This window comes from Phlebotomus papatasi, chromosome 2 (assembly GCF_024763615.1).
Source record: "Phlebotomus papatasi isolate M1 chromosome 2, Ppap_2.1, whole genome shotgun sequence".
NCBI classification, from domain to species: domain Eukaryota; kingdom Metazoa; phylum Arthropoda; class Insecta; order Diptera; family Psychodidae; genus Phlebotomus; species Phlebotomus papatasi.
This window is the reverse complement of record NC_077223.1, coordinates 101,279,340-101,298,000: the sequence shown is the minus strand read 5'-3', so window position 1 is coordinate 101,298,000 and position 18,661 is coordinate 101,279,340. Positions and strand designations below refer to the sequence as shown.

The 18,661-nt window shown below is 37.6% G+C and overlaps 3 protein-coding genes across 4 annotated transcripts in view; 1 reads left to right on the top strand and 2 right to left on the bottom strand.

Moving 5' to 3' along the window:
- Nucleotides 1-18,661, bottom strand: part of LOC129800445 (putative gamma-glutamylcyclotransferase CG2811) — a 107,669-nt gene that overhangs the window by 2,366 nt on the left and 86,642 nt on the right. The window contains exons 2-3 of the mRNA XM_055844810.1: nt 2,287-2,321; nt 1,533-1,878 (exon numbers count right to left, since the gene is read on the bottom strand). Coding sequence (XP_055700785.1) covers nt 1,533-1,855 — 323 coding nt within the window. The 5' untranslated portion in view covers nt 1,856-1,878; nt 2,287-2,321. The remainder of the gene's footprint in view (nt 1-1,532; nt 1,879-2,286; nt 2,322-18,661) is intronic.
- LOC129800435 (LHFPL tetraspan subfamily member 2a protein) lies at nt 1,563-11,172 on the top strand. Of its 2 annotated transcripts, XM_055844799.1 has the most exons (4): nt 1,563-2,200; nt 2,470-2,667; nt 2,782-3,239; nt 11,090-11,172. In XM_055844799.1, the coding sequence occupies exons 2-4, from the start codon at nt 2,489-2,491 to the stop codon at nt 11,140-11,142; spliced, it is 690 nt and encodes a 229-aa protein (XP_055700774.1). In that variant the 5' UTR covers nt 1,563-2,200; nt 2,470-2,488; the 3' UTR covers nt 11,143-11,172. The 2 variants fall into 2 exon arrangements, with proteins under 2 accessions (XP_055700774.1, XP_055700775.1); XM_055844800.1 differs by lacking the exon at nt 11,090-11,172 and having other exon boundaries at nt 2,782-3,490.
- LOC129800429 (dnaJ homolog subfamily C member 21) lies at nt 11,239-16,904 on the bottom strand. Its single transcript, XM_055844784.1, has 3 exons — nt 16,278-16,904; nt 11,862-12,463; nt 11,239-11,806 (listed from the first exon to the last, which is right to left on the bottom strand). Exons 1-3 carry the CDS (start codon nt 16,762-16,764, stop codon nt 11,345-11,347), a joined length of 1,551 nt encoding a protein of 516 aa, XP_055700759.1. The 5' UTR covers nt 16,765-16,904; the 3' UTR covers nt 11,239-11,344.

Sequence of the window (18,661 nt, the reverse complement as noted above, 5' to 3'; positions counted from 1 at the left end):
AGAAAGTTTGGGTTAGAGAATTCTTTTGGTAAATAAAACTCAATTTCAGAGAGTAAAACTATCAATTTGGGTAGGAAAAATTTGAATTTGGACAATAAAAAAAAATCAATTTTGGTCTTTGAATGAATTCTGAAATAATAGAAAGTAAATCGGGGAGTAAATGAACTAACTCCGAATATATTAAGGGCATCCGGAACTTAGCCCTTCGGAGGGAGAAAGGGGACAAAATCGTTTCTAGCTAATTTCGACCTATTGGGGGTCATCGAAGATCGGAAGTCGATATCTCTTACAGTTTGACTTCTAGACCGGTAACAATCTTTCAAACAAAACCGTTTTTTTTTTAGATTGCTTGAAAACACGTCGTACGATTTTTTTTCTTTTTCAGATAAGTTTTAGAAATTATTCAGGCGCACATTTTGCCAACGGTTTTTCAAGGTCAAAGGTTAAAAAGGCTCTAGAGAGCGTATTACTCAATTAAATAGTATCATGTGTGGATTTGTTGGAAAGGTTTTGGAATTTCCTATAAAACTGAACCAGTTCCAATCGGTTATAAATCGGTAATGAACCGATTCATAACTGATAACTAATTTTTATACGAAATTCAAATTAATTACTCCAGAGGTGTACTTTGGGAAATATCCTGAGAGATTTAGAAATCGGTTCAAATCGGTTGAGAACTAATGAATGATAAATAATGCGAAAGTACTTTTGATGTATAGAGTCTAAGTCACGAGTTCGAGCATGATAAGGCTTAGTTCCATTTAAAAATAGAAGAAAAATCCCATTTTCAAAACTTCCCCAATTTAAATGTGCCGCACTGTCACTTAACCCTTTAAGGACGATTGGTACACCGGTGTCCCATAAAGAAAATAATTTTTCCTAACTACCTAAAGTTATATTTTTCTTATGTCTGTACATATTATACAGTAGAAGGTTGAAGGAATCTAGAATATTTTTTGCAAGTCTCTAGCTATTTGCTATGTATTAAATATTTAAGCTAAAAAATGGCGAATTTTTAAATTCTCAAATTCATAATTGATTTTATTTATTTTTTATACTTGCAATTTTTTTTAAGCAAAACCCTTTTGGCAATAAAAACTACAATACTCATACGTAATATTTTTCATTAAAGCGAAAAATATTATTCATTGGTATTGTCAGAAAAATTACTTAAATTTTTGGGTTATTTTTGTCCCTATCGTTCATAGAAGCACAAAATACACTGAATCAGACTCTGTTGGACTTTCCAAGGTTAGATGTAAAACTTATCATTGATTATGTTTCTCAGTTTAATTTTTATTGTTGATTTTTAGTCCGTTAAAAGTGTCTCGTCGTTAAATGGTTAATGATCTTCCTGCACCAAAATTCTATCTGGTTTCTGCCGAAAACTGCTAAGCTTGATAATTTGACGAATAGACGTGCTAATTTAGCAAATATTTCTCAAGTTTTGTTTATTATTTTGTACCTCCCAAAGTTCAGCGACTTTAATCTTTTTTTAGAAATTGTTAAGCGAAAGCCTTTATGGTACCTACCCTTCTCCATCATCCAGGATCTTCATGTCCTGAATCTCCCTGTCGTAGAACTCTGGGTATCCCTCGAGTTCATCCAGTTTCTCCATCATTGCATCATCCACCTCATACACCTCCCCCCTGACAAAGTGTCCAGTCCCGCGCTTGTTCAGCAAGAATGGAATGTTGTAGCGAGTGCCAATGACCAGAGGAAGTTTCACGGTTGTCTCGGCGCAACCCACGAATTTGCTGACGCCATTTTCCGGCCGAGTCAGCACGTGATGATTGGGTTCCCCGCGTTTGAGGGTCCCGTACACAAAGAACCTCCTCAGTGCTGAACTGGCCATCCTCGCGATAGGATCTAACAAAGCTAACAAATATCGAGGCGGTTATCTATTTTTGGCGGGAAATCGTTCCGAAGGGGAAGACTCTCTTCATTGAGATTCGGAAGACTTTCGTGCACTCTCACACACAGAAAGGGGCTCTTTGACAGATGTCCAGTCTTTTTTTTTGCTTCTTTCTTTGGGCACAAATAAGAGTAAATAGAGAGAGGAATAAAGAAGCACCGAGCGCAATAAAATGTTAATAAAAAATTGAATTAGGGTGTGTCTATTGTGAAACACAGCACAATGGGAGGATTTAATTAAACAGTCTGCTCAGGTTTCTTCCGTCTTCAACACCTTCGGACTGTGGTGAGTATCCCAGGAGGTTCATCCTATGGATCCCTAGAGCCCCCAATGTTCAGAAAGAAACTCCCCTATTTCGGAAACTAATTTACCTCGTAGATGTTCACTATGTGAATAAAGAACTAAAACTAAACCTTTCAAGCACTTCCACTTTAACTAACGATAGGCAATATAACTAATCTCCACGTAAATTGGAATGATTTACTGCCCTTGACAGGAGAAATGTCAAGTTGGAATACAGTAAACCTGATATAGTAACCTTTGATCTCGCACAGATCCGGCACTTAGGCCAAGATGTGCTACGTTATCATTACCGGACGCAGCCTCCTCTGGTTCCTCATGAGCCTTGTGGCGGGAATGCTGACGATATCTGCCACTGTCTCTCCTAAATGGCTCATCGGTCCGGAAGTATTCATGATTAAGAATAACTTTACGACCCAGGAAAGGCGTCCTTCCTTAGGTATTTACACAAGGTGAAGCATTTTTATTCAAAGATAACGTATATTTTAAATTTTTTAAAAATTTTATCCTAAAAAGGCTGTCAACGGAAGGCCTATTCATATTAATTATTCCTTCTTCTTCTTCAGATGCACCATGATGCTCGATGGACATTACCACTGTGGGCCTTTTGACTTCGATGGCTTCTTTACGGACCCTTCAGTCTATCCACCAGAGTTCAAAGCCTGCATGTTCTTCATCTCCCTGGGGCTTTCCATTCTCTCCATTACGGTCTTCCTTACGCTAATCACCTGCTGCCGTCAATCTTTGCTCGGTAAGAGCATCCATACGATGACGGGATCAGCTCAGGCCGTAGCTGGAATCTCCATCATGGTCGCCTTGTTTTTGCATCCCTTAGGATGGGGAGCAAAACGGGTTCTTAGGCTCTGTGGTGATTCAGAAGCCTTCTATCCCGGGGACTGCACTATCGGCTGGGCTCTGTACTGTGCAGTGGCAGGGATGAGCCTGGCCTTCCTCTGTGCCTTGATCAGCCTCAAAGCTGAATCTGCCAATATGAGTGCATCAGTGAGGAGACGCGTAGAAGCTGGTGAACGACTGGTCTTCTTCTTTTGAAGATCCACACAGTGTTCAGTGTTTGAGATAAGTGACTTATACAGCAGGGTTATTCTTAAAATTGGCAACAGATTTTGTCCAACATTTTGAGCGCTATCATTTTAAAACGAGTTTCCCGCACAAAGAAAGCCAGAATAGAGCGCCAAGAAAAAGAAAATTTATTATAGACAGAAAATAGGAAAAATAGGAGACTCTCGCTGTAGAATTTTTGTTAAGTGTGTGACTCGTGATATCTGTACCCAATGAAGACATCCGTTCTGTCCCGAATTAAGACGTTGCCCCAGATGTATTGTGACATTTTCGACCACTGAAGAAGGTGCGTAGTGCACCGAAAGCTTTGGGAAGAAAAGACTTTTATTCTGTGCTATTCCTCTCCCACCCGACGAACACCGGATTAACTCTCAAGAAGTGATAATACGTCGGTTTTCCTAATAGTTATAATTATCTTTCCGGAATTATGATGTCTCATTTTAAAACGGAATCCGGGTTGGACTACTGATACTTTCAGCGGTCTGGTTAAGTGTCCGTAATTCCGGCTTCTTTTTGGGCCGGCCCTGTAACTTTAAGTCATCCTTAAGTGCTTGAATTAAAGAAAAGCTTACGAAAAGCAGAGGGGCAAAGTAACTTGCATCCGTTTCCCGTTTTCTATGATAGATCTTCTTCAAATAGAAAAGTTTAACGGAATTCCTTTACCGCTTTGGTCTCTTGAAGTTGAAGTGACCTGGTAGTGATTACGGACCTTCAGACCGATGAATTTGGTCTTCGCTCCGATATTCGGCGATCGACCTCTTCGTTACGCGTAACACCACAATGCCCGGGCACCAGACCGATCTCAGTGAGACCGCTTTCAAACATTTCCTGGCACTTAAGCACTAGCGAAGAGCAGCTTATTTCCTAAAATGGAGAGTAAAGCAGCTCTGCTGCCAGATTGTTGCAGATTCAAATTCAAATTGATAGAATTGTAAGGGGGCAGCCATTTTGTAGTTTTAGTATTGCCATATGTAGGTGAAAACGTAGAGATGCCAGTTTTTGGTGGGCATTCGATCATGACGGACAAAGAATTTAGAAGTGATAATTTGCTGGAAATTTATAAGCTTTGATTTATGACAGAGTTTCAGAAGGACGTCTACGAGGAAGATTTTGAACTAAAAGTTAGAAAATATCTGATAAACAAGGAAAAAAGCCATAATTGGGGAAGATTCTAAGAGGGCAAGATTTAAAGGCTCAGGTAAAATTTAAGGTTAGGTTTAGAGGCTCTCATGGCTGACCCCCATTTTTTGTTTCATGGCCATGTCACATATAAGATTAATATTAAGATTAATACTTTCTGAACTGCGAGAATGGCAAAAAAAGATAGCAATTGTTTTATCTTGCCTCTCTCTCGCATTTCCCCTCTACGTACAAAGTTGGCAGCACTACATAGCTCGAAAACTGACCGAATCACAGTTGGCACGTGTAGGTTTTTTTCTCCAAGTAATCTGTCAAACAAAAATGGAAAAAGTAGCGTGGACTATTGAAATGGAGAAGATGGTGATTGAAGAATTCCGCAACAGTCCACATCTGTGGAACTGCAAGTCCAAGGGAAAAAAGAATTTAAACCTAGCCAGAAAGGAACTGGAGAGAATATCAAAAATTTTAGTGACAAATTTCCCTAAATATAGCAGTGTCTGTTCAAGTGGAGGCTATATCATCATCCATTGCACTCTGTTTTGCATAACACCAAGACCATAGACAATCGAAAAGTACACGAAGTGCTAGAATTAATATGTTTCAGACGATTCAGAAAACTATTAATACGAACAGTAATACCTTACTCATCGTATTAATTCACTAGAGTGTACTCTTGAAGAATTGGTCAAGAACACAGATAGTTTATGTTTCTGACAGAAATGTCAGACTCAGTCAGACAATTAGGATTGCTGTGACCTCAGCCTGGAATACAGTACTATACCGGTCGAGTGACACATACTCGCCAAGTCCGAGCTCCTGACTATATGATACTCTATTCATGAGCCGGCGGTAAAGAGCCCGACCGTGTCGGTTTCAGTGATGTCCACTTCCCGGTCTCTCCACCCAGCTCTCGTGTGTAGTATAGCTTTTACATTCTTTTGAGGCAGTATTTTTTCAAGGTGGAAATTATCCCTTATTAAGTCAGGGTGCCTTCTTACCAATGAATCCATGATTCTAGCCTTTTCAGAGGTGTGCAAGAACCGTTTGAAACCGAAAAAACGTCAAATAAAGCTTGTTCGTCAATGGTCAAAACGCTACCTGAGCAAACTTATTTTGACGTTTGTTCGGTTTCAACGGTTCTTGCACACCTCTGCTTTATATAAAGAGGTAGCGGAGGCAAGTTTAACACGCTTGCAAGTAAGAGCCGAATTTTTATATTCGATTCTTGGCCACCATACTACAGCTTCATATGAGATCAGTGGTCTAACTATGGCTTGATACATTCATAGTGTAATTTTCGGCGAGAAACCCCAAGATTTGCCGAGTAAACGTCGACATGAGAAGAACGATCTAGTGGCCAATGCGATACGGTCTTCCAGATGTTTTTTAACCTCAGTTTATTTTTATTTATTTATTTCATTTCGATGTACCAGGCTTTTATTGCCATTTTGTACATTGTTCAGTTTACAAATTTATTATTCAGTTTACAATGTTTCGTGAAAAATGTCCATTCAGACGCTTCAATCATTTGCACCGGGCGGGACTCGAACTCACAACTGTGACAGTCGAGCCGGGGATCACACCGCCCAAGAGCCGAACGCTCTTATACCAATTGCACCACGGACCCCCTGTAACCTCAGTTTATTAGCTTCAAAATGACATGAAGTATCACCCTTTTAACAGTCGTACTTTAGGGTTGTCATATCGATAATATGGCTTTTCCAACAATTTATTCCTATTGGAATAGCAGTATTTCAGAAAAATTGGAAAATATTCTTTTTATTAGCATTTTTCACTGCTGTGATAGTTTCAATGAGTGGAGTGCAGAGCCCGGCGCGCGCCGACTTTTAGCCGTTTTTAGCGCGCCGCCCAGCTTTTTTCTTAGCCGCCGCCGCCGAGAAATTTTGAGGCGCGCCGCCGAGCGCGCCGCTGAAAAGTTTTTGGCGCGGCGCCGTTAGGCGCCGAAAAAAACTTTTTGCATTCCAATACAACTTTTTTTATATGTCAATTTCTACGATTGTTAAATAGGAAATGGGGCACTTTGAATTGGGGCAACTTTGAAACTGTCCTAAGGATGTATGGGTCCCATCCGTCTCTACCGCAACCCACTGTACCCCGACCCTTACTATATCCAAATGGACCGGACTCTATCTTTAAAGTTTATTAACCTATTTCAATGATTTTTTGTTCGCCTTTTTCACTCGGACTATTTAAATTCACAATAGAAAATGACCAGTGATATAAGCCCAGATAAGCTTATGGTAGCTGAGATTCTTTACAGGCGACCTCAAAATGCGTGTTTGAGTTGAATTTTGGGGGTAAAGAATCGCGTCGAGCCAATTTTATTCATTTCGACCGACGAAAACCGTTTACTTGACGCGATTCTTTACCCCCGAAATTCAACTCACAATCGAATTTTCACGCATACCAAGTTGCAAACACTCCGAGTTGCACGCATTTCGAGGTCACCTGTAAAGAATCTTAGCTACCACAAGCTTATCTGGGTTTATCACTGTTTTTTTGTTGACCCTGTTTTCATATATACTCAAATTCCATTATCGTTTTCTTTTGAAACCTATGCTCCACAATTTGTTTTTGTCACCAAAAAACTAACTCTTTTCCATAAATTTCTCACGATGCTTTTTTTTAGTTTTTTTTATAATTCTTTTAATTTTATATATATTTTTTTATTTTTTAAGCGCTCTCTAAAATCGTGTGTAAAATACGCACAGCGCTAGCAAAAAACATACCTAGAATCGTTTGCAAAATACGCACAGGGCAAGCATAAAACGCTATCCAAAATCGTGTTTAAAACACGCACAATACGATCATAAATTGGTTAAGAATACGTTTAAAAATACGCACAGCTCAATCATAAAAAGGCTAAGAACGAGCTTAAAATCACGCACAGATTAATCATAAAACGACTAAGGGTGCTCTTAAAATCGCGCACAGCTCAATCGTAAATCGGTTAAGAATGCGCTTAAAATCACGCCCAGCTCAATCGTAAAACGGCTAAGATTGCGCTTAAAATCACGCACAGATTAATCGAAAAACGGATAAGAATGCGCTTAAAATCACGCACAGCTCAATCATGGAACGGTTTTAAGCGTAATCTTAACCTTTGTTATTGAGATGTGCGTGATTTTAAGCGAATTTTTAACCATTTTACGATTCAGCTGTGCGTGATTTTAACCGATTTACGATTGAGCTGTGCGTGATTTTAAGCACATTCGTAACCGTTTTATGATTGATCTGTACGTGATTTTAAGCGCATTCTTAGTCGTTTTATGATTGAGCTGTGCGTGATTTTAAGCGTTTTTTTCGTTTTACGATTCAGCTGTGAGTGATTTTAAGCGAATTTTTATCCGTTTCATGATTGAGTAGCGCGTGCTTTTAAGCGGAATATCAACCGTTTTGTGCTTAAGCTGTGCGTATGTTTAAGCGCAATATTAACCGTTTTATGTCTGAGCTATGCATGTTTTTATGCACAATAACCGTTTTATGCTCAAGCTGTACGTGTTAAGCGGAATGTCACCCGTTTTGTACTTCATTTGTGCGTGTTTTTAAGCGCAATATCAACCGTTTTGTGATTAAGCTGTTTGTGTTTTTAAGCGCTAACCGTTTTATGCTTAACCCTTTAAGGACGATTGGAACACCGGTGTCCCATAAAGAAAATAATTTTTCCTGACTACCCAAAGTTATCTTTTTCTTATGTCTGTACATAATTGTAAAGTAGAAGATTTAAGGAATCTACAATATTTTTTGAAAGTCTCTAGCTATTTGATATGTAGTAAATATTTAAGCTCAAAAATGGTGAATTTTTAAATTCTCAAATTCATAATTGATTTTATTTATTTTTTATACTTCCAATTTTTTTTTAAGCAAAACCCTTTCGCTACTAAAAACTACAATACTCATACGTAATATTTTTCATTAAAGCGAAAAATATAATTCATTGGTATTGTCAGAAAAATTACTTAAATTTTTGGGCTATTTTTGTCCCTATCGTCCATAGAAGCACAAAATACACCGAATCAGACTCTGTTGGACTTTCCAAGGTTAGATGTAAGACTAATCATTGATTATATTTCCCAGTTTAATTTTTATTGTTGATTTTCAGTCCGTAGAAAGTATCTCGTTGTTAAAGAGTTAAGCTGTTTGTGTTTTTAAGCGGAATAATAAACGTTTTATGCTTAAACTATGCGTGATTTTTAAGCGCATCATTATCCGTTTTGTGCTTAAGCTGTGCGTGATTTTACGCGAAGTATCTGCCCGCTCATGCTTGATGTAAGCACAATTTTGCCCGTTTGATGCTTGAGCTGTGCGTGTTTTCAGCACCATTTTATTTAACAAATAGGGATGAAACCTTAAAAATAGATAAATTTCATAACTAAAAATAGCAACGGACCTTCTAAAAAGTGAAAAATTTTTATGCATATTATATCGTACTCCAGACAATATTTATATGGTTTGGAATTGAATTGAAAATAAATGTTATTATCATAATAATCATACTCGTTCACTTAAAAAGTACAGTTTCATTTCATTTACAAAACATAATCTGTGCAATGCATTTCGCAAGATATATATCAACCAGTCATTACCATTCAATTTAATACAGTAAATTTTTATATGTTTCACGAAAATTTAATAAATTTCATGAAAATTTCATAAATTTAATGGAAAAACATAAAAAACGTATCTGACAATGACAACAATCGTGAGAGTAGTTTTCGAGATATCCCTAAAAAACATATTTTTTAGGTCACCCTCTAACGGGTTACACAATAAATTGCACTATCGTATTTGTCGTTCTAAAATTAAGTAATATGCAAAGTTTCATAAAGAAATTTCTTCCGATGGCCCGAGTACTTTCCTTGTCACGGTAATTTTGTCTTCCGAAAAAATCTTTTTTCAAAAAGGTCTCCGAAAACAAGGTCCCAACTCCGAACGGCTAAATCTTTAAAATTTTTAAAAGAAAATTTCAAGGGATATAGTACAACAGTTGCATTTTTATATGCTTAAGAGGCTTAAGAGTTTAATTCATACTTTTCAAAAAAAAAAAATTATACTTTTGACAAAAATGTAATCAAAATGTTTTGTTTTTGCCATTCTGACCCATACAATCCCTTAATTATTATAAAAGAAGTATCTAAGCGTCACGCTCTGTCTGTGGAGTTCGATCGGTAAAATGAATAACTGGACGAATTCCAAGACGGTTGGAGCATTGTTATTTTTCTGAAAGGCTTCACTTCAGCTCATAGAATTATTTCCTTTGTCAAATAATTGTCAAACAATTTAAAAAAAAAAACCCAAAGCGATAATTTATAGAGCTTTCACGAACGGTTTTTCTTGAGAAAAATACAGAATATTTGAGAACAGCAGATTTTGTTTAAATTTCTGCATGCAATTCGAAGAAAAAACAACCGGCGCGCCTGGCGCCGTCGCCGCCAAGAGCTTTGGCTGGCGCGCCGGCGCGCCAGCCGCCGCTGACTGTAAAACGAAGTTTAGCCGCCGCCGCCGAAAGGCGTCTCGCGCCGGGCTCTGGTGGAGTGAGTGTATTAGACCTCTGGCTAATCAATAATAGATCGTTTAGTGTTTCGACAGAAATATTTTCAGAGAAAATTCTAGATTCAAAGGCATGTACCGTCACATTCGAAGGCAAAAATTGTACCATGCCTTAGACCAAATCGACGTAGTATTTTTATTTTTTACCTCGTAAAAAGAAACTAAGGGATTTTGAATGGTAAATAAGATAAGCATGGGATCTCAATTAACTAGAGATATCTTTGGTGTAATAAAAATTGTGATTCATTTTCGATTTTCCCAGAAAAAAAATCATCAAGTTTGAACTTTATATTTCTGGTCCAACCTAGAGTATTTTCCTCTACCTGATTTTGATACAGACTGTGACATCCACCATGAATACTCCATCCTAGTACTTAGCTAGAAGATCGGGTCGGAAATGGGTACCTTCGTAGAGGGAAAAGGTTGGCTTCTTGCATAGCTCAACCTGCGGAATCCCTCTGTGTTTCCTCTTCGTGATCAGGCCCCTAGTCGTATCGTGGTGCTAGATCCTTATGTTTTTGGTTACTATTCATCGTATTGGGATATATTTGTTACAATTCAATCATGTCGTATATCCCGTGTTGAAAAGCATCTGCTTATCGTAGATCGCCCAGGAGCGCCTTACTCGCAATGTAGATGTTTCTTCCATGCTTCTGGAGTATTTGTTTTTGGTTTGGGTACAGAGACTAAATATCTGGCAGTGACAATCCTGTTACCAAGATTATTTGTTCGCACACGAAGTGCAGGAGGGCCTCAGAAGGCTTCTACAGCCGTAATCGTGGTGCCGGATCCTTCTGTTTTTGGTATGGGTACAAAGACCTAGTGCAGAGGTGTGCAAGAACCGTTGAAACCGAATAAACGTCAAAATAAGTTTGCTCGTAGCGTTTTGACCATTGATTGACGAACAAGCTTTATTTGACGTTTTTTTCGGTTTCAAACGGTTCTTGCACACCTCTGACCTAGTGACTCGGGCAGGAAACCTTTCTGCAGTCTGAAAGTTCCCTGTTTATTCCAGTCGGTTGCCAATTTTGCGAATAACCCTGCATCCTAGGGCCATAAATGTAACAATTTCTCTCTAATAAGAATCTCTTTTTGTACTTCTCACCCCAAAGACTCGCGACTTAAGTCCACTGTGAGTGGGACATTAATTATTTTAATTAACACACCGCCAATGTATTCGAGAGCTTTTTGTATCGACTTTACTCACACGAAAAAAATACTCATATAAGATATATATTTTGTAAGAGCAAATTTTAATTGTATTTTTACAAGATTTTTTTATTTTAAAATACAAATTTTTATAACATGGAATAAATATCCAGAAAAAAACTAACAAATCTATGCTTTTTTCTTACTGGCTTTCTCAGCCTTTCTTTGAGGCTGATCTTTGCTCTTGCCAGCTTTGGGGATGTAGACGCCATGGTTGGTTTTCTTGAGATGCGTGAAGAGTTTGTTCTTGGAAGGGAACTTCTCATTGCACGTCACGCAGGTTTGAGCGGTTTCTGACGTTTCCTGCTGAACTGGAGCAGGTTGATCTGAAGATTTGACGTCTTCGGACTTTGGAGGTTGCTTCCCCTTTGTTGCCCTTGGTTTAGCTCTGGGTTTCCTACTAGTATCCTGCCAATCTTCTTCCGTTTCCGACAACTTACCGAAAGTATCCAGTTCACTTTCACTGTCAGATCCCAAAGCTATCACCCTTTGATTCCGCCTCTTCTTGTTACCCTTGGCCTTGGTCTTAATCTCTACTATTTCCTCCTCGTCGGATTCCGAAGTAAAACCATTCACCGTTGAATCACCATTCTGTAAGGATTGCTATAGCAACTGCCAGGAAAACTCATACTTCACAAAGACTTACCGGATTTTTCTGATCATCCTGCACTTCCTGCTTTATTCTCTGGACATTCTCCCTGTGCTTCTTCGATGACTCGTGATTCCTGTAAGAACTCTGATTTTTGAATGTCTTATTGCAAGCTACACAGTAGAATTCATCCCAATTGGTTCCCTCAATTTCTTCAGCTTCTATCTTCACTTCGGCCACTCCTGAAGCTAGTTCATCACTATCCTCCTCCTCGTTGTCACTGTCGTAGCTGTCATCTCCATCTTCTGGCTCCAGATAAGCCTTCTCTAGCATCTTGAGCTGTTCCTCGTAGTCCGAATTAAGTTGACTCTTCTGAGCGTTCTGATGCGCCGATGCAATCTCCTGATTTCTCTTTCGCAACTGTTCCAAGTGACTCTCAGCTTGCTTTGCACGGTTCTGCTGCAGTCTCTCCTCCAGCACTTTCCTGTAGGCCTGAACGCGCTTGTCGCGCTTTCTAACGAAGGCCACGAGATTCCTTATCTCTTCATTGCGCTCTCGCCGCGCTTTTTGCTGCACTTTTTTGTTCTCCTTCTCAACCGCCTTGAGAATTCGTCTGTCCCGAATTTCTGAGATGTTATGGGGAGATAGCCAGGCGTAACCTGCAAATGAGTAAACAACGCACTTGCCCAGAGACTGATCCGGAAAAAGCTAGTGATAAGTCAAGATCAACTTATTCCAGATGAGATTCTTAATGCGAAAGGCAACTCAGCTGGATAATCTGAAAGTCCGGCTGGTTTGTCAACAAAATTATCGCATTGAGCTTAGACTAGATAACAATTTTATTTTCAGTTAGCTTTAGGATTTTAACTTATTCCGAAAAAGTACTAGGAATGCAAGAGATCTCTATCATTGTTGGTTTTGATGGGCAGGGCATGGGCTTTAAGGCGGGCTTTTGGTTTAGTTGCATCAGATCTTCGCATCTTTAGAGCATCGATGCAATTAGGAATCCAGGGAGGCCATACATCATTAAGGAAGCTCATGGAGAACCCTGGGAAACTTTCCATATTTTCAGGGAACCCATGGAGAATCCTGGAAACCTGTATTTTTTTACAAGGAACCCACGGAGAATCCAGGGAACATTAATTATTTTTTCAAGGAACCCGCAGAGAATCCAGGGAACCTATACATTTTTTTCTAGGAACCCACGGAGAATCCAGGGAACCTATATATTTTTTCAAGGAACCCACGGAGAATCTAGGGAATCTAGGTATATTTCTTCAGGGAACCTACGGAGAATCCAGGGAACCTTAATTATTTTTTCAAGGAATCCGCAGAGAATCCAGGGAACCTATATTTTTCTAGGAACCCACAGAGAATCCAGCGAACCTATACATTTTTATTCTAGGAACCTACAGAGAATACAGGGAACCTGTACATTTTTCTAGGAGAACGCACGGAGAATCCAAGGAACCTTAATTATTTTTTCAAGGAACCCACGTAGAATCCAGGGAACTTATATTTTTCTAGGAACTCACGGAGAATCCAGGGAACCTATAATTTTCTAGGAACCCACGGAGAATCCAGGGAACCTATACATTTTTTTAAGGAACCCGTGGAGAATGCAGGGAACCTATACATTTTTTCTAGGAACCCGCGGAGAATCCAGGGAATCCAATTCATTTTTTCTAGGAACCCACGGAGAAAGAATCCAGGGAACCTATACATTTTTTCTAGGAACCCACGGAGTATCCAGAGGATCTATACATATTTCTTCAGGGATCCCACGGAGAATCCAGGGAAACTATTTTTCTAGGAACCCACGGAGAATCCAGGTAGTGTTCGCAGCACCGGGTACCCGGTTCCTGAATACCCGGGTACCCGCCAGGCTTTTTCACGGGTTTAGGAACCGGTTCCTAGCCATGGAACCGGTTCTAGAACCGTCTCTTTTTGAATAATTAAACTGAATTTTACATCAAATCAAAGCCACAAGTCACAACACTTTTCGTACACAGGAAAACTTATGAGTTAAAAAATTTAAGAAACATGGTTTTGAATGTAAGGTAAAGTATTCTCGAGTCGACCGCCTCTCGACTCGACCACCCTGGGTACCTTAAGTCGACCGGTGGAATATTTATTGAATTTATTTATTTATTTTTGCAATAATATTTAGCGAGTGGTTTAACATCATTCAGTCAATTATTTTATAAATAATACGAATCAGTTGGAAATTTGTAAAAATTGACCATTAAAGACTGAAAAAATAATAAAAATGCGAAGCGTGAAAGAAATTTCTTAAATAAAAATCCGCAATTTTCCAGTAAATTATGGTATGTTTTTGATATCCTTAACTGTTTTTCTTAAAGATTATTAGAAAATTTAATTTTTTAGTCTAATCGCAAGTCAAGGACTTTATCTATGTTACTGTGCATCAATTTTAGTTCTATGATTAATTTAAATATTAATTTTGAGTTTAAAGGCGCAACACTAAGCCGTTTTATGATTGATTGAGCTGTTCGTGTTTTTAAGCGCAATCTGAACCGTTTTATTATTGAGCTGTGCGTTTTTTAAGCGCAATCTGGACCGTTTTATGATTAAGCTGTGCGTTTTTTAAGAGCAATATGGACCATTTTATGATTCAGCTGTGCATGTTTTTAAGGGCATTCTTAGCCGTTTTATGATTCCGCTCTTCGTGTTTTTAATCGCAATCGTGAACATTTTAAGATTGAGGTGTGCGTGATTAAAAGCGCAACTTTAACTGTTTTATGATTGAGCTGTGCGTGTTATCAGTACATTGCAATAAAATGTTGCTAAAAAAAAATAAATTTTACTATTCGTCTCGTTTTCTGCGTTGCAAAATCAATGCAGGATTTTCTAATCATCTTTCCAAAACAAAGTTAAAATATACATAAAAGTATGCATTTCAGAAAATCTGTTGCTAATTCTTGTTATATTAGTAAAATAAATTTAAAAAAATTGTTTAAAAGAGAATGTAGAAAACTTAATAATAAAATATTTTTAACCTCAGATATCTCGCAGAAACAGTGTTAAAACAGTGTTAAAAGTCCAAAAAACGTGAAGCAAAACGATCTTTGGTTAAATTGAAGAGAAGTAAAAATTGAATAATAGTATTCAGACTAAGGATTTCTCACTGGAAGCCTGTAAGAAATAAATAAGCAGTTTTTTTTTTATTTTTCACACCGTTCTGCCCAAATTCTCAACATTTTCATAAGGAGATGGGAAAGAAGCACGAGAATTGCCTGTCTAGAACAAACTCTGGGGATAGTCACTATGTGTATGAACTCTGAATTCGAGCAATTCTGGAATGTTGTCTTATGTTCAGAAACCATAAAATTGCTTTTTATTTAAAATTTTAACTCAGTTTTAGTCCTAGAAATATGTATTAAATGTTTTTTTGAATCTGTAATTTTCTATAGCCGTTTTTAGTTCGCAGGATTTCTGCAGAGCGTTTTTGAAGTCACGACAAAAATTACATGGTTTTTCTGGGATAAAGAGAGTTATTTATCGAAGTGTTTTTTACTTTGTTGGTCCACTCAAGTTTGTGCTCCATGAAAATAACACTCGCTAAAGCAAAAATTTATAAGTTTCCAACAACGTATCTATAAAACATGATTCCTTAGCATATTTTTCTTTAATCTAAATTGTTCTAAATTCTCCTTTTTAAATAAAATAGTCAGGTATTTTATTTATTTAATTTTCCGTTAGTTTGGTGAGTTTTTAATTTTTTTTTCTTAACACTTTAACGGAAAATTCAGGGAATCCATTTTCAGGAAACTCACGGAGAATCCAAGGAAGCCCATTCATTTTTTCTAGGAACCCACGGAGAATGCAGGGAACCTTAATTATTTTTTTAAGGATCCCACGGAGAACTCTTACTTTTTTTTTCAGGGGACCCATGGATAATCCAGAGAACCCATATATTATCCAGGAAACTCGGAGTCTCCTCTTGCTTAGAGTTGTTATCAAGGCGAAAATATTAGTCGAAAAATCATGTACACCACTTCCAGCACTTCCTAAATTTGTATGGAAAACGCCAAAGACTTCTACACTTCCGGAAGTGTTATAGGTGACTTCCAGCACTTCCTGCACTCTAAGTACTTCCAAATACTTCTGGAGTTTGAATTTAAAAGAAACGACTAAAATCGAATTTGAGTTTGCGCTATTTGATTCCCAGAACTTTTCTTACTGTAATTAAATGAAAAGCGCAAAAATCATTTCATTTTTGAGACTTCCACTTCCGTATAGTACTTCCATCTCAGTGTATACCACTTCCAAGCTAATATCTCCCCCTTAGTTGTTATCGTTGTTATTCAAGATTTCGGAATAGCTTCAAAGACCTCCAAATAGTGCTCTCTCTTTGAGTTCGAACAATAAAAAATCGTTACGAACTTTCGTGACGACCCAGCGTTGAGATTGTTAAGAATTTCACCTAATAAGCTACTCCCCCAAGCTTACTCTTCTTGGTGCAGAAGCTCTGCCAGAAAGCGTAGAAGGGATGAGCTGTTTCCTCGTAGTCCGATGTGGAAGTCCCAAACTTCGGAATCTCCTCGTACTCTTTCTCAGTGTCCAGGAATTCAATTTCTTCGCTGGCTAACTTATCGAAAACCTCCCCGTAGACAGCATAGAAGCCTCCAGGATCATCCCCAAAGCCTCTGTAGCAGGAAGCTGTGAAGTACTGGAAGACATCCAGTGAGTTGTCTTCATATTCAGTTTGGCGTCCCCGAAGGATTTGCTCCCGATGATTGTCATACCAAGCACGCTCATGAGGATCAGAAAGCACCTCATAAGCCTGCTGGACCAGCTGAAATTGCCCCTTTGCGCCTTCCGGATCGTCGAGATTCTTGTCCGGATGCCAACGAAGGGCTAACTTTCGATATGCAGCCTTTATTTCACCTTCATCAGCCGACCTTTCAATATTCAGTACTTCGTAGTGACACTTCATTGCGTCGGATGCCCTTTCTCGCGTCAGTTGCACAATTTCTTGAGATTATGCCAAGAATATGGGAGTTAATGCACTCATGAATTTTTTCACTCGTTCTACTTTTATGTTTTTGGAGGTTATGTTGAGATTTGTTTGTCAGCACGTGCTTACTATTTTGCGTCTTGGCTACTGTGTCTTGGATAACGGGGCTATCATTTTAATGAAATTTTCCTATTTTCTATAAAAAAAATTATAATATGACAAGTCTATTGATTTAAAATTGTGTTCCTTAAAGTTAAGTCATTTTCACAAGAAGATGCTTTTAATAATTTAATTGAATACAGTTATTTGAGTTAATTGTGAATAATTGTCGATATTACAACAAAAACATTGGGATGAAATTTTGAGCTGGAAGACTCATATCCTTTTGAGCTGTATCAAAATTCAGGATAGGTTTGAGAAAAATCCTTTAGTACAACATTATTTTGGTTAATAAGGAATGCGAAAGTACATATTACAAGAAGGGACACGACCTGCTAAGAAGCATAAAATAGAGAAGAAAATATTTTGTCGCATTTCAGAGATTTTTGCAACCGCAGCGCCGCCAGACGTTTATCAAGTGAGTTATTTGTGTCTCTATCTCTGTCTCACAATTGAATTGCGCGAGATTTAAGAACTTTCCATTTGTATTTCTGCAAGATTCAATTAAAAGGATGTGTAGTGAACAGCTATCCGTCTTCCGACAAAGATATCAAGAAGACAATTTCTTTCTATATGAGTTTTTATGTCTTTTTGGCGCAAAAATATTTATCATGGTTCACTTAAATGAGCGGGATTAATGTTACCGTAGTATGGCTATCTGTAATTTCCATTAAAATTATCAACACAAAATTTCCGATATTACACGACTTTTAACGAGCACAGGTCTGTTTAGTTATTTTATCACTTATTACAATACAGGTAATTTAAGATCTATATTCAAGGATCTAAGGAGAAATTGTTTATCTCGTATTTCGAGTTTCGCGAATGTTTTTGATCATTTTATTGAGTTTTTCAAAAATTAGTGGGTTTTATCAGCCACAGTGCTAACTGTTTGTTGCGTATTCTTTTAAAAAGTGTTACTATTTTTGCTAAAAAAAAAAGTAAAAAAATAACATTTTGCCCCATATTCCCGATTGAGAGAGAGTCTACTGTACCCTTTTTCGTTTCACATTTTTAATTAAAAACATACCTTTCAGTAAAAAAAATTAAATTTATTTGACTCAGATTAATTTAAGTCGGTATTTTTCTTTAATTTGGAAATTAGAGTGCCCGCTTTGTTATTCGGTTGATTGCGAGACAATATGACAAATGTCCGCTTCGTTATACGAAGCGTTACATGTTGAATATGTTCAAACGTCTCAAAAATATAATACAAGTTCTTTTTTTATAGAATTAGATTAGAATAAAAGTTTTAAAGAGGATTAAAAGAAATAATTAGAGAATTCTGTGGTATTATATTTTATTTATTAAAAAAAACTCACAGGATAATTCTTTTTCATTGCTGATCACACATCTTTTTTTCTGCAAAACTTTTCCAAGACTTTTCTTAAATTTCCATGTTGCTAGAATTTTGTGGAACTACGAAAGGGGTTTTAAGAAGCGCGTAAAGGCTTTTTTTTATTGATTCGTTGAGTTTCTTGGATTTTTCAATTTTTTTTTTATGTTTGGTTAATTTAATAAAATTTTCGCGCTATTCTAAATGGATTTACGAGATGCATGAAGTTTCGTGAAACAATTTTTCGTTAGATTTTTCTCTTGCAATGGTTATAAATTTTAAAGTATGAATAACTCTCCGATGGTTTTAGATAAATTTAGATAAATTAGATAAATTTATTCATCAACTATGCTTTCGAAGTACAGTTTCGTTTTATTGAGA